We start from the raw sequence: 15953 nt of genomic DNA on the forward strand, positions 1-15953 counted from the left end.
AATGAGCATCTGGAGAAATGAAAATGTCCTGGCCGAAGAATATTCCCAAACAACTTTGGGTGTGCCCATATGTTAGCATATTACGTAGTCAGTAAAAAAAATCACATGTGCCAATGTTCAACTTAACAGCGTCAAAGGAGAGCAAATTACAACATCAATGAAATGTCTTTATTTCTCCCTATCGGATGCAAGTATGATAATGCAGCGGACATTAAAGCAGCTTTCACCACAGTGGGGTTGATAAAAATAAAGGTCAAACCTCTTCAAGCTGGAAATAGTTTTCTGGGGATGGTGATCAGCTCCCCGGTCTCTCTGGGAAGCACCCTCCTTCTGCTGGGTCCTGCGTTATCCGGGTCAGATGCGCTTCCCCAGAGCCCCTGGTGAGTCCGTCTCTCTCGCCTGCACCCCGGAGCTGCAACAGCCTCCCTGACCCTTCAAAGCACCCACATTACAAGCTGGTGGTCACACTTCTGGTTCCGTTGTGAGCCTACAGCTCTTCCTCCCCTGTTAGAGTTCATAAAGGAAGCTCTCCCCCAGAGATTCACTGATCACCTTGGGTTTTATGTGTTAAGTATATAATGACAGCTCGTTCTGCTAATGGTGGCTTGCTCTCCACATCAGAACATGCGCCTCACCTTTCCTGGTGCACAGGCAGCATGCACTTCCAGGCCCCCAAGGCCATGCCTTCTGGGCCAAGCCAAGAGATTAAAGGGGAAGGGAGAAGCGGGAGATTAACAGGTCTGTCATTCCCAAGCAAGCGTTTAACCAGAGTATGAAAACAGACTCGGACACAGAGTATCTGTACGACAAAATAAAAATCCTCTCAATCTCTCTCTCTCGTTCAATCTCTCTGTCTGGGGGGGGCGGGTAGTGGCGGGGGGGGGGCTGTGACTGTGTTTGGTTTGGCGACCCAGGGCTCAAGCACGAGCTGCAGAGACCCAGGAGTAGGTGTAAAGAAGAACAAGTTAGGGGCGCCTGGGTGGCTCAGTCGTTAAGCATCTGCCTTCGGCTCAGGTCATGATCCCAGGGTCCTGGGATCGAGCCCCGCATCGGGCTCCCTGCTCAGCGGGGAGCCTGCTTCTCCCTCTCCCACTCCCCCTGCTTGTGTTCCCTCTCTCGCTGTGTCTCTCTCTGTCAAATAAATAAATAAAATCTTAAAAAAAAAAAAAAGAACAAATTAATTGAGCACAGTTCTCAGAAATTTACCCCAGGAGAAGAGGTATGTGGGGTTTTAGAAAGAAAAGACTCGAAGGATATTTTCCACAGAACCATTGCGGTTAAGGAGAACTGTGAGTTGACTGGAGAGCAGCAGAAAAGGCTCACACTGCAACCGAGGGGGTTTCAGGTGGCCCGGAGGCAGAATCTGATGGGCCGGCGTCTACAGCGCCACCCCATGGCGAGCATTTGTTTAGCCCCTGGCTCTGCAAGGACTCCCCATCTCTGCGGCACCCCTCAGGGAGGATACTATGGAAACACCCTGAGGGCACTGATACAGAGTCTTTAAGGACTCTTGGACTCGAGGGCTCTTTATAAGGCATAACAAAGTGGCCAACAGCTTTGGGGCCAGGCAGCCTGGGCTGGAATCCACATGGTGTGCCCGTGGACCAAGCTGTTCTCTGCCTCAGTTTCCCTACTGCAAAATGAGGATGGCAATAACACTGACTTTGTAAAACTGTTGTGTAGAATCAACAAGTTCATCCACATATAGCACCTGGAACAGTGCTGGCATATAGGAAGGGCTCAGTACGTCAGTTATTATTATCTATGTTCATTTTTTCTCTTCATTGAAATAATCATGTTCACTGGGGAAAGTTTGGGAATGACTAAGAGGTAACAGGAGTAAGAAAAATGTCATCCTTAAGTCTTTCAACCCTCTGTGGGAATTTATAACCAAAGGTTAAACTCCATTTTAAAAGATTTTTTTTTTTCCTTCCCAGAGGTGACCAACACTGGTGATTCAGGCAGGGCTATAGATGTCTCAGGGTCCCTTCCCGGCTGATGGGTCCCCAAAGATCTGTCTTACTCATTGTATTTTGATGTGATGCCTAAGTCGCCTGGAGCCTGGGCCAGACGTCCTGCTCATCTACCTCTAAACGGTTTCTCATTTTTCTTCCTCTTTTTAAGATTCTAATTTTAGCCAGTCTATTTTGCACATGTTTTAATAGTCTATGTGACCTCAGATCTTCTTTGGAAGGACACAGGGTCTGCGTTATAAATACCGTCATTATAGTCAACAAGAGCCGAGTTGCTGAGAGAAGTAAGATGTTCCTTCCAAGAAGCTCTCTGCCGCTGGGCAGGCTCAAGCTGCTTCCTCCTTAGTGGGCTCTACTTCATGGCCTTTCCCAGATCCTCACCAAAAGCCTGCCGGCTGCCACTTACATGCAAACCCCAGTGGTGGACATATGGGCATGTGGGATCACATGTCAATGTTACAAAGCTTCTCTGTATAGGTTCCAGTATTCTCCAGTCAACGGAGTGCAAATCTCTAGGAGAGAAATGGTGACCCGAGTTTTCCCAAATACGTTGGTGGGGTACACACAATGTGCTTTGAGTGTATCATGTTCCTCAAGGAAGTAAGACAAGAGACCCAAACCAGAGAGACCACGAGAGACCAGTCTGAGCAGAGTAAGAGCTCTGAACTTGTAGGAGACGTGGGAACTTTGAAGGTGGACACCAAAAACCCCTGGGAGTCGGGTGAAGGTGAAGAACGTGTAAGAGGCTGGGAATCCGATGCTCTGCAGCTCCGATGAGAAAAGAAGATAGGGCAAGGAAAGCCACGATTAATAAAAGGAGATAGCAGCTCCTTAAAAATTAACCGGAGTGCAGGCGATGACTAGAGTGAGCCAAGTAATAAATCTCTTCCCGTAACATGATGTGAGGACTCTGAAGTGAGAACGAGCATAAAGCAGTTTGCCTCCCATGTTGATCCAAATGGATGGGACGAAGCGGGGGAAGCATGTTGACGACAAGGTTCCAGCCTTCTGGGAAAGGAAACAAAAAGGTCCAGTGAAGTCAAAATAAAGCAACTGATAAAGTGAAGATGGAAGAAAAAGGAAAACAGTGGAACGCGCCCTTCAAACACTCACGAGACAATTTAGCAGCTGCAAGTCCAGGGGACATTCATTCATGAGCAGGCGACCTGAGGATTGATGCTGATGAGAATAGGAGGAAGAATAGCCACTGCTCACAGACGCGCCCCATGTCCACACAGTGGCGTACACACATTTTCATCTTTCAGCATATTAGCACGTGTTAAGATTCACAAGAGCTCTCTGATGTAGGTACTATTATCGTCATACTCATTTTACTGGGGAAAAAGGGACAAAAACCAAAATCGAGGCCCGGAAAGGATAACTGTGCGCTGGAGACCAACAGCCAGCAGATTGCCACGGTGGGATTCGAACCCAGGCGGGCTAATGCCCGGGCAGTGCCCCTCAAGACTGCGCTAGCCTGCTTCTTGGGAAGAGCAGGAGGAGAGGGGAGAGCGTGGACACTGGGTGCAGTACAACCTAAAGACCCCGATGACCATGTTTACAGAACAAGATGTAAAACCCTACGAGGTCACTGAGCTGACCCGACGTCAGGCCACCAGCAGGTGGGGAAAAGAGGGCAGGTGAGGAAGCTGTTTTTTATCAAACAGTAGGTATTTTGTCTGAACTTGAGTTTCAAGAGTCCTAATACAGATGAAGGAAATCAGCTACACTTCTAAGATATGCCTCTTGCATTTTATAGGCCAGGAAGAAAGCCCGAGATTTACGCTAGCTGAGATGTCCAGGGAGCAGAGGACACAGAAGGAAGAGACTGACAGCAAGAGAACCCAGCTGGGGAGTCCAAATGGTTCCCCTCAACAACTCGTTGGAAAGCAGGACAGACTGAGGGACGGAGACACAGCTATCTCCACGGTGAAACTGAAGACAGGCCCCTGGACACGTCAGGGAGGGTGTGGGCAGAGAGCCGTGGTCGTGGCACAGACGCCCCACAGAGAAAGTCAAGAGCAAGGATCCAGGCAGGAACTCATGGAAAGTGACAACCTAATTAAGGACAGTCTGCCTACATTCGCACAAAGGCAGCCATGTTGAACAAATCTGATTTATTGAGGAAATAACAGGGAGACGGACGGGGTTAAGTCATGGCCATAAGGAAGGCTTTTGATACAGTGCCGAAGGCTGAGTTGGTGCGGGAAATAAGCGTGTGAGCTCTGGTGGTGTGGCCGCAAGGCGGACGGCTGGGACCGCCCAGGAAATGGACTGCCCACCACGCAGAAGGGAGGCAGGCCTGCTCAGCCCTGGACGGCTCCCCGGAAGCAAGGGCTGTGCCCAGGGCATCCTGACAAGGGCACCTGGTCCTAACTTGACAGAGGGCAGAGCCTTCTGCTGCCCAGCCAGGCTCAGGCCAGGCTCCCCTGAGGGTGGCAAGTCCCATAAACTGCACCGAGCAAGAGTCTGGATGAATCCATAGCAGAAGGGACCAAAGCCTGTCAGGGGATGGTTTCAGCCGACTGCGCCAAGCAGGCAGGCGGCTGGCCTCGCTGCAACTGTTCCAGCCAGCAGGAGACTTATAAACTCCCAACGCCCTAAAAAGAGCCCATTGTCTTCATGTCCCTCTGGTGGCCAGGTGTCCCCTGGCCTCTCGGCCAGCTCCCGGGGTGGCCTCCAGGTACAGAAATGGGTACCGCGGAGCTCCCTCCTCACCGGGCTTGAAAACCAGTCACTTACCACATCATCCCGGTCTTCCCACTCCACCTCAGAGAGGTCAACGCTACTGTAGTTAGGTTTCCTTCGCTTTTTTCCTTCTTCGTACTGGTAGCGAGAGGGAGGTAAAGAAAGAGAGAGAGAAAAAAAAAATTTCCATGAGATCATCAGCCAGGGCCGCGTTAATCTTCCCAAGCCCTGTTTCTCGGGTGGGAACTGAGTGGAGGGACATTGGAGAGAAGTCCAGTAGGGCACCGTCCAAGGGACTGTAATAGCAGGAAAGCTCAGGCCAGGTGCTCTGAGCTGGGGAAATAACAAGCCGATGCTCCTTGAAATGAATTTACCTACTGGACTCATTGCCTCCAAATCCACCAGAAGCGAAGCAAAGATTTCCCCCTGCCCGGATGGCATCTGTGTGAAATAGGGGAGATCCTTCTCTACTCCAAAGTTTTAAAAAAGCCACCATTTTGTGACACAGGAAAGGGCTTTTTACGGTTTCCCCAAAACCGAGTCCTATCCCTTTGTCTTACAGTTCTCCTACCCCGACCTCCGGTCTCAAACCTGCCCCGCGCTCCTTGGTGAGGAAGGAAAAGCACCGGTCTCCACAGCAGCGCTCAACATCCTGGTAACATTGTGTAGACACACAGAGTCTACTACTTGCTCTCACACAGGCCGTAGCAGGACTGAGCTAAGTGCGGCCTCTCTACCCGGGGTGGATGTGGGTATTGGGAGTCACCGCCAGATTTAATGGCCATGAGGGCATTTCTCTGGAAAACTCACGAGTGTCTTAAGAACAGGGGGAGTGGTTTTCGTTTTTTCCTCCCTAAATCACTGGTGTTAGTCACCCCGCAACCCTACCATTTTATCTGCTGGCCGGTCATGTGTCTGGACGTTCCTGTGTCTCAGCGCCTTTAATGATGGTGGTTGGGATGTTTATAATGTAGGAAAGTCTGCCCCCTACTGCAGGCTAAAGATAAGCAACCCCTTTACCAGTTCATATGGTATATTGGCATATTGGAAAAAATACCTATGTATGTATAGCTTTTTTTTTTTCTTTTTTTGTCCCTGAGTTGGTCATCATTTGGATGGAATTGGTAAGATTCGAAATGCGATGCAGCGTCACTGTGTTTTCAGACCCCCCAAACAACAGGTAACCGTAGTGGACACTGCTTGGTTCCTGGAGACAGGTGCTAAAGGCAATTCACAGATGTTCAAGGTCAGTTTTAGGACACTGGACCCACTGTAGATGAAGAGGAGGGGAAGCGGCTCCCTGAGAGGCCGCTGTAAATGACAGCAGATTTGCAGTTGGATCCCATTATGGAAACTTGGTGTGTTCGTGGAAGCTCAGGCCCTTGCGAGAGCCAGGCGGGAGCTGAGTGGGAGGAACAGGAATGGGGTGGGTGGGGTTGTCACCCATGTGTCACAGTGAGGAGGTGTGGTGGGGAAGGGGGCACATCATGCTAACAAGACTCAACATGTCCCTTTGAGGAGGTAGAGTCAGACACTCTTGGACCTCTGTTAACTGTCTAATGGCCCCCAAGTTCCATTTTGGTAAGAACCATCCCCGAGAGCCACTAGGTGCCCCAGAAGCTCACACAGCCCAGCTTCTGAGCAAAAGGCAGAGCTTTCTCAATATTTTGGGCGGCATAATGCTAGTTCTAAACTGTTTGTTTGTGAGAAGTACTTCCTTTGGTCATTTCAAAATGCTCCTTTATGTATTTATTCAAACACATTTACCAGACACCTCGTAAGGACCAGGTACTAAGGATCAATAAAGCCAAGTAGGTAGTCTCTCTCTCTCTCTCTCTCTTTTCCGAAGACTTGCTTGCAGTTTATCACCCTTAATTTTGCCTTTTGAAGGCAAAATTCATCGCCCACCATACATACAGGAACAGAGGTTGTCACAAGTTAAATAATGGGTCAAAGGACACTTTAGATAAGATCACATGGCCAGTGTGGGGCAGGACACCCCCACCCACCACCAGCCCCTGACCAAATTTTTATGGCTGAGACTCATGTTATTTCAAACACTCCTAAAGAAATTCAAAAACACCTCCGAGGTCCCGAGCACCAAATGTTCCCTTATCCTCAGAAAATGTCCATTTGTCTTTGTGAGAATGGTTCTGCCACTTACTGGGCCTGTGATCCTGAGCAGGGAGCCCAGTTGCTCCATGCTCCCCTTTTTTCAGTTGCAAAATAGGAAAAACAATAGTACCTCCCTGGCAATGGTAGGTTGAGAGAATTAACTAGATACTATATGTAAATGGACAAACACAATCCTGGCACAGAATAAAGCCTTAATATATAGCTAGCATGATTCCCGAGAGCCATGACTTTGCTAGCCAAGACACAGGCTCACATTGTATACAGTTGGCTAATATGTCATTTCCTTGAAATGAAGGAGACCCAGTGATTCAGCGTGTCACTGTTCTGTAAACCATAGGCAGGCAGGAGATGTTTGTGTCAGACAGTCACATGCATATACCTCCTCCTGGTGTGTATATCTTATGCACCAAGACTTGCGGACTGTAGCTCAGCTGGGACTCAAAACTGTCCCAGCAGAAAAATTCATACCTGTGCTAAAGAACCCAAGTGCTTTTAGATGGTACTTGGCAATTCTGTAATCCACAGAGAACCCTTGACTTCTGACCATTCCCGGATGCCTTTCTTCATTTTTTTTTTCTTATAGCCACTCAAGAAATTCAATACACTGCACTTTTGATCGTCAGGAAACCTGGAGGGTTTAGAGTATGAAGAAGCATTCACAGTGGGCTGGTCCATAAACCAGTGAGTCTAAATAATTTCATTTCATTGGAGTAAACAGGCAGGGCTGGGGATACCTGCTCTGGAACTCCATTGTAGGAGTGCCCCTCTACAATGTCTGCTTAACCAAGTATGTGAAACCGGTCTAAAACACTACCCACTTAGGTCTTTATTAACGGGTAAGCTCCTTTACAGTGCAAGTAGTAACGCAGCAGAGTGATTATTTTGAATGAGGGAAGGAAAAGTCAGAGCCTGTTGCATAAAATAAAACAGATTGAGGGTGAGGAGTGAACTCCAGCATAATGACCCTAGATCCACCTTCATCTTTTCTCCCATGAAGACAGCATATGGGAAGGCTAGAGAGTAGACTTCCACAAGGAAGACGCTTGTGCCGTGCACTGCCCCCACTCATCCCCCACATTTTCCAGGGTAATTGCCTTGCTTTCCTGCAGGGAAGCCCTTGGGCCCCCCTCTCAGTAAATAGAGTTCTTGTGAAAGCAAGACCATCCTGGGTCAGAGATAGGCAAGTGACCTGAGCATGTGAGGAGACCCACATCTCTCCAGGACACAGAGACTGGTTCAGAGCTGGGGATATAACCCACGCCTACCCAAATGAGCTTCAGCCTGGCATGCTTTCCTGGGTTTATCCAGATAAAGGAGCTGTGCATCTGCTAGCACCATTAAGGTGGTGGGATGTGAACATGAGCTCCTCATAACTACCTCTGCTTCTGCTTAGAGAGAGCCTTCCTGAGAAGGAAGCCAGTGCAGAGAAAGCAGAGAAAAGGCAGGAGAGAGTCCTGAAAACACAGTGTGTGTGCCTGGATCAAGCTGTGCCTAAAATCTTTATGCCCTTGGATGTTTCAGGTACCAACTAGATTCTCTCCACATTTCCCCTTTCCCTTCTTAAAGATTTTTTTTTTGTTTTTAAGCTGGCTTGGGCTTTAAGCATAAGTAGTCATTGGAGTTCTGACTTGTACATATTTAATGCCTTTATTATTTTTCCTTGTAAGTGAACCACTTTTAAAGTACATTTTAAGTGAGGTGTTCCTAACAGTTATTTAGGAGCATGTGACCTGCAAAATATCTCACTGTTACTCAAGATAGACTACTGTGTGTGAGTGCGGCTGATCCCCTATCCTTACTTTCTCCCCGAGAGGATAGATGTGAGGCCACAGTGTAAGAGTGACAGAAACAGAAGCAAAGCTCTGACTCCCAGGCCAGCTGTCCCCTGTCCCTCCAGATTCAGCCTCTGACACATCCTGGATCCACCAGCCCCACTCGCTCTTTCCCTGCGTGAGGCTCTCGTTACTGGGGCTGAGGCATCGAATACGGCATTTGTTAGTGTATCTATAAACTGTAACTTCCTTTGAAAATGTGATTAACGAATTGCGAACGGTTTCCAAAGGTTTATAAACAGATACTTTGAGAGCCACGGGTAGGTTTGTAGTTTTTGGTGCCTGTTTTATGAAAAAAATATGTGGGGGAGAATTTAATAAGGAAAGATATTCTGTGCTATGAAATACTTTGAGGTGGAGTTTCAAATAAAGGCCAGATGTGGTGAATGCACAAACCAGCCTGTGGCCTAGGAGGATGGGACAAGATGGGCACCCATCTGAGGAGCAAGCTGGAGCCCTCCGGGGGCATGCCTTCCTCGCCTGAACCCACCAGCTGGTGTTTCGTTGTCTGCATGCCGGTGCTCTTTACCTACAGACCAACTTTGGAAGCATAATGGGATAGGCTAAGGTGATGGCCACGTTCATGTCGGTTTGAAAAGAAACAAAAATGTCTTTGCTTTTCCTGTGTTTTTTTTGGGAGGGGCCAGAAGAAATCAGCTACATACATCCATGCAGCCTCTGGGAAACAAATATCGTGTATGCTAATAATTGATAAATTGTACGTGCCTCTCCATGCTGCCAAAAGGAAGGAAGGAGATGGGGGTGGGAGGCCCACAACTGGAGAGGAAGAAACCTTGCCCAGAGCTAATGCCATCTGGTGCAGGGGTGTGGCCAAGGGCGGGGAGCCAGCCATTGTCTGGGCAGATGTTCTCTCCCAAGGCAGGCACAGTCCTCAGCTGGTGAACACCTTTGCCACCTCCCCCAAGGCCTGCATCTCCTCTCGTCTCAGGGACTGAAGTGGTCCTTTCGGGAGAAGTAAAGGAAACACATCTTCTCTCCTCCACAAACAAGAGAGCACGGCCTAATGGCTACCGGGCACTTCATTCCTTCCCTCCTGCCTCCATCCATTCCCTCATTTGCTCCTGTACTCACCCACATCCCCCCAAATACATTTATCAGGCCCTGGGCCAGGCCCAGGTAAGCCTCAGGAAAGCATGGAGAAGCTGTCTGAGAAGGGTCATCTCCTGCACTCAAGGTGTAGGTCATGACCCACCACTCGCCAATCAGGGCGGTTAGAAGAGCAGGTAGCAGCCAGGGTCCCAGAATCACACAAAGGCTGTGTGTTCCATGGCTGACATGCATTTCTCTGAGCCCTGTGCTACTCGTCTATAAGATGGGATAATAGCATTCAGCTCACAGGGCTGGCATGAGAAGCAAACGGGTACATAGTGGAGCATGGAGTGTGTCCTGACAAACAGTCTTGAGAAACGCCCACTAGGCCAGCACCAATAAATGTCATTACTGATTCAGGAGATGTGGCAGCCCCTGCCTCCCCCTAGAGAGGAGGCTCATGGGATAAAATGTTTCTTTGCAGTATGGTTGTTCAGTAATATTTCTATTCTTTAAAAGAGGCAGTTCAACCTGGCGTGGTGGTCCATTCTTCTCAAGGTCAAAGGGGAGGGTCTCAAAACAGGACATGGTCCCAAGGCCAGGTGGCCAGGTGGGCCTGAGACAGGGCAACAGTCTCTTCCCTTAGAATTGGCAAATCGAGGTCTATGGCTGTCATGCAATGTCCAGCCGCAGAGGAGGTGGCCCTAGGGAAGGGGAGTCTCAGCAGAGACTCAGTGGAAGCAGAGTATCAGCCACTTCTCTCCTGGTGACAGTCCAAATGGTTTAAGCTTTTGCTGTTTTTTTTAAGATTCCCCCCTATCCCCCCGCCCCGATTTTCCAGGTAACAACTGCTCATTGCAGAAAATTTGGAAAATACTGAAAAGTGCAAGAATGGAGAACAAAATATTGCCCTCCCTATCACAATACAGGCAACACAGGGATCACCCCCCACCGTTCTGCTAGCTGGCCCAAAGGTAAGTCCTTTGAAGCAGTTACTGTTTTCAGTTTTCTAAGTTCATTGTTTCTCCCACAAGGAATTTATAAAATGTAGCAACCAATCTGTTCTGCTTTCTAAGTGACTGCCTTTAGCAAACCAAACCAAAACAAAACAAAACAAAAAAACCACAAAATTTTCTGCCGGCCAGCTTCCCCCTCACCTCCTATCATTCTTTAGGAAGAGTGAATGCTCTTCTTCCAGGCAAGGTACTAAACACTGTGCATACCTCCTTGGAGGGATAATTGCCTCACAGATGGGCAAATGCGGAGCCCGGGGATGCAGGCCACGTGGCGGCATAGCTAATCGACAGTGGGACTGTTTTTCAAGCCCATCTTTGCCCCTTGTCTCAGCCTCCGGTCCTCACCACCCTCTGCACTGCCTCCCCGGAGGGGGTCTCAGCTCAGATGGCGGCCACCCACAGGGCTGCATGCAGCAGGCCTATTAACGGGTACAGAACCACGGCAGAAGCCAACGCCCACCAGCCATCCTTGCCTCCATTTGACTCATTCGGGCTGCCTCGAAACTGGCCTTCATAGGCCGGAGATGCAAGAGTCAGTTTCAGATTGAGAACAACAATTCACTGAGTGAGTACTTGGAGGTAGCATGGTGCCACATACCCAGGACACAAAACACAAGGCCCATTAGCCAACATCTGACTCAGAGCCTCAGACAAGCCTGGTAGCATCTGATGGTACCAGGGTAGCTGGGATTTCCACCCGAATCGTGCTGGCCCTTTGGTGGTATGACGCCACGGGGCTCAGACCTTGCTAGGTAAGCTAGATGACAGGATGGCAGAGACAAGCCCGGTGGTGGGGGAGGAGGGGGTGATCCCGATAAGTCTGTACCCGGAGATCAAATCCTTCGTGTTCATGGGAAGATGAGAAGCCCAGATACACTGGAGGGAAGCAGGGCTGTGAGGGTGTGTCCCAAAGCAGCCGGAAGGTGGGAGAGAGGCAACAGGGCATGTCCAGACAACAAGGCTTTTCCTTTTTCCACCAGGTACCATGATCTTATTAATTAATGTTTTTAAGTGTCTCAAAGATGAAAAGTTCTCTGTGCTCTCTTAGTGTGATTACAAAATCCTTTTGATGGCTGTAAAACTAAAACAGCTTTGGTATTTTTTTAAAAAAAAAAAACAACAATTAAGAGGCTGCTTTGAAAACCCAAATGACCTTTATCTTAATCGGTGTCCTCTGAGTCCCGGTGAGTCACCAAGTGGTGTGTGGGGAGGAAGTGGCCCAGCTCTGCCAGTGGTTTCAGACCTTCAGTGCGGCTTCTCCATGGCGGCTGGCCTTAAATTCCCATTCTCAGAAAGCCCATCTGTCTTGTCATAGCCAGCGAGTCATCAAAATGAAAATCGGGCTGAGTGGCTCGGGCGGGAGGAGGTTTCGTGCCAGCAAGGGGACTGGGAAGCCGGGACGTTGACCCAGAGAGGGGAGTGCCGTCTGCAGGCCCAAGTCAGGTGGAGGACCCATGCGAGGGAAATACCAGCCTGCAGCAGAGAAGGCAGAACACGGATGCCTCATGCGAAGGAAAGATGCCCCTGGGTGCCTGGAAGACAGCCCCTCTGATAGGTTAGAACACTCTGGACAAAACTGCACTATGGTTTTCTGGGCAAAACTTAGATGCAGAACAGCCTTCAAAATGAATTTCAGGGGCACCTGGCTGGTTCAGTTGATTTAGCATCTGACTCTTGATTTCAACTCAGGTCATGATCTTGGGGTTGTAAGATCGAGCCCTGCGTCGGGCTCCTGCTGGGCGTGGAGTCTGCCTGGGATTCTCTCTCTCCCTCTCCCTCTGCCCACCCCACCCCCACTGCTTGCTCGCCCTCTAGTGCTCTCTCTCAAAAAAAGAAAAAGGGGGGCACCTGGGTGGCTCAGTCATTAAGTGCCTGCCTTCGGCTCAGGTCATGATCCCAGGGTCCTGGGATCGAGCCCCGCATCAGGCTCCTTGCTCCATGGGAAGCCTGCTTCTCCCTCTCCCACTCCCCCTGCTTGTGTTTCTTCTCTCACTGTGTCTCTCTCTGTCAAATAAATAAATAAAATCTTTAAAAAAAAAAAAAAAAGAATGAATTTCAAAGTTCAAAGAGAGTTGCGTCAAGTTCTTGAGCACACAGTGCCATATTCCAAAGCAGATTTCATACAAAGGTTGGAGATACCTGAGTCATTAGGAAATAACATCTAGGATAACAAGAGGACCTCTATAAGTTGAAGGTATGCCTGTGACATTTGACAAAGCAATTTTTGTGCATTTATAGAACTTTAGTTGGCATTATTCCCTCGAGCAAGAGACTCTTGGGATTGAAATGTGTCAGGCTGTTTTGAACATGCACTATAATTGGGCACCACAAGGTGATTCTGATTTTGGAACTGCCAAGACAATGAATTTTCTTACTCAAGTGAGATCAGAAGATAGCATCAACCAACAGTGCAATGAGACATGTTTCCCGTCCAGGGGCACTGCAGCTGACTGCCCACACAGAGCGAGCTCTCTGCTGGGGGTTTCCTCCTGGGGCCAGTGACACCAGCCTTCCTGGCCTGTCACCCCTGTTCCTAGTGCCTCTCCTGGCTCAGTCCCGGAAGAAGTACTCCAGTACTTGGAGGGATGGTGCTTGGAACGGAGAGACCTCTCTCCACGTCCAGGTTTCTGTGCTAACTGGCAGGAAGGGCTGGAAGCAGGCAATGAATTTGCAAGTGAAGGAAAGAGAGAGAGGAAGAAAAGAGGGAAAGGAATCCCTCCTTCCAAACCAGTTACCACTACTCCTGACTCTGGTTTATGCCTGTAATGGTATCAACCTACATCAGATGGCTGAGCCTTCCTCAAATGTGTGTGTGTGTGTGTGTGTGTGTGTGTGTGTGTGTGTGTGTGTGTTTGCGACTTTATCTAGGGGGATGCTTAGTATGATATCTTTATTTTGTTTCTCTTTTTCTGCTAAAAATTTTCAAGATACTTGTGAAGGAGGAGAAGACATAAAGGGATCCACCTCTGTGCCCACGTTGTCCGTGAATGTTTCTCTGATCCTTCCAGCCAGAGTCTGTCTCCCTTCTTCTCTGGGGTGGCCCTTGTTCTGCACCTCCCCGAGGACAGAGGGTTTTGCAGCATCAACATGCCTGTGACCATCTTTCCCACCCATCTGCTCTCTGCCCTGGCATATCAGACCACCAAACTGAACAGGTTCTCACCCATCACTGCTCTGTCCAGCCCACTGGACTGGTGATACAGCAAAATATTTAGGTTTCATTCTTTTCTTTCTTTCTTTCTTTCTTTTTTTTTTTTTTTGCAGGTGATTCTGAAATACACTAATCTGTCTTTAAAAAAAAATTCGGGATGCTCACTGGTCTGAATAAACCCGAGACCTGTGATGTCACTCATGACTCATAGGAAAACCAAAGGTCCCCTGCAAGGCTGACTCAGTCCTCTGGGTCTTATATTTGTCTGTGATCGTGAAGATGTGAGCAGAGGCTGGAGAGGAGCCAGAGAAAGCAGCCAGAGGAAGAGGCCAGTGAGCTAGGCAAGGCAACTCGGGCTCATCAAACTACCATGTCCGTAGCTTCTATCTTTTATGTGTCTCTTGAAATTGAGTCACATCTCTCCATCCCTCTTGCCACCAACTTAGTTTTAGCCACCATGATACCCTCCCTCCCCTTGATGAGAGTGAGCATCTCCTAAGCCTCCCTGCATGGACTCCGCCCCTGCAATCCACTGTCCAGGGTCCAGCCAGGGGGATTCTTCTGCAACCAAAATCACCAAGTGGCCTGGAATCCTCATGGCTCCCCATGCCCTCTAGGTTGATGTCCAACATTCCAGAATGCCACAGTGCCCATCAGTATGCCTCTGCCTGTGGCTCTGACCTCCCTCTCACCACTTCCCGACTCTCTCTGTATTGCTCCCCAGCTAGATCCAGCGGGCTGCTAACAATCTTATTACCATCCTTGCCTTCAGGTCCCTGCATCCTTCTACCACTCCAACTGTTTCCAGCACTCTTCACCCCAACTCAAAGTCCAGTGGCTCCTCAGGACCCAGATGAGGCATCAGCTCCTCTGGGAAGTCTGCTGCCAAGTTCAGAGTTGGTTCAGGTCCTTCCTGTGTTCTCCTGAGTCTCCTGTGGTCTCTCCGTCGCCACACCCATCACAGCGCACTGCACATTCATTACTTACTTGCCTACATCTCCCACTAGGTCCCAAGATCTTCAGGAAAGAGGCTATTTCTCATTCAGCATTGAGCCTGCCAATGTCCAGGAGAGTACCTGGCAGAATGAGTTCACTATGAATAGTTGAATATTTGAATGAGTAAACAGAGTAAATAAATGAACACATTAGGATCTATATTCACTCCATGAGCACGTGTATAGCACACATTATGTGCCTGGCCAGTTCTAGACCTTGTGTGAACATGAACTCATTGTATCCTCAGAACAATCCCCTCCAGGAGGCACTATTTTTGCACTCATTTATCAGCGCAGGAAACTGAGGCCGGGGAGGTTGAGTGACTTGTCCAAGGCCACACAGCTGCAAGGGAGGCTGAGGCTGAAGCGACCCTAGCCTCAGAGACTGCTCTGGCCCACAGACTAACATATCCTGGTGGCCCCAAGGCTGCTGCCGGGTATCTGCCTGCCACGTTTCCCATGAGGGCATCAGGAAGGGATGACAGCAAGGTGACCTGGGATCCCAATCAGCCAGCTCCCTGCCATTCCACACTGAGCAGAGCTGAGCCTCAGACGATTAACTCTCAAAGGAATCTTTTCATTAAATGTACACAAAGGTACTGTTTCTATCTGTATTTGAGCCTGGATGAACGGGGCTCCACGTAAGGGGCATCCCAGCGATAGGACTGCCAATCCTGCCGTAATGGCAGGAGTCCGGTAAATGCCTTCACCTGCCCCACTTCCTCCCAAACCCTCTTCCTGGAGTGTAGCTAGAAACTTAGACACTCCAGGAGAGGCTTTTTGGGAGAAGCAGGCATTTGGGTCCTTGGGCTTTTGATTTAATTTGGTGTGTGTGTGTGTGTGTGTGTGTGTGTGTGTGTGTGTCTTCCTTCTAGATGATGTTCTAGATTTGCCTCTGGAAAAGTGCAGCCGGAGGTCTGCCTAGGGTGAACTTTGTCAGACTTTGGTTTTGGAGTCATTGGGTCCAACTGGGAGAAGCCTCTGTGGCTATGATAAGCAGCCCTGACTTGCTCCTCAGGGGGTCTCTGCCCTTCCAGGGAGAGACAGGACAAGAGAGCCTCACACTGCAAACGGGAACCCAGAGCCTCCTGGGTAGAGGTTGGCAGGTCAGC

The 15953-nt window shown here is 49.2% G+C and overlaps 1 protein-coding gene across 2 annotated transcripts in view; it reads right to left on the reverse strand.

Moving 5' to 3' along the window:
* Window positions 1-15953, reverse strand: part of CACNA2D3 (calcium voltage-gated channel auxiliary subunit alpha2delta 3) — an 889368-nt gene that overhangs the window by 192450 nt on the left and 680965 nt on the right. For both annotated transcript variants that reach the window (XM_088022023.1, XM_028124497.2), the window contains exon 18: window positions 4716-4799. In XM_088022023.1, coding sequence (XP_087878149.1) covers window positions 4716-4799 — 84 coding nt within the window. The remainder of the gene's footprint in view (window positions 1-4715; window positions 4800-15953) is intronic.

This window comes from Eumetopias jubatus, unplaced genomic scaffold (assembly GCF_037043125.1).
Source record: "Eumetopias jubatus isolate StellerSeaLion01/CBP00866 unplaced genomic scaffold, mEumJub1_p1.0 scaffold_1, whole genome shotgun sequence".
Taxonomy (NCBI): Eukaryota; Metazoa; Chordata; class Mammalia; order Carnivora; family Otariidae; genus Eumetopias; species Eumetopias jubatus.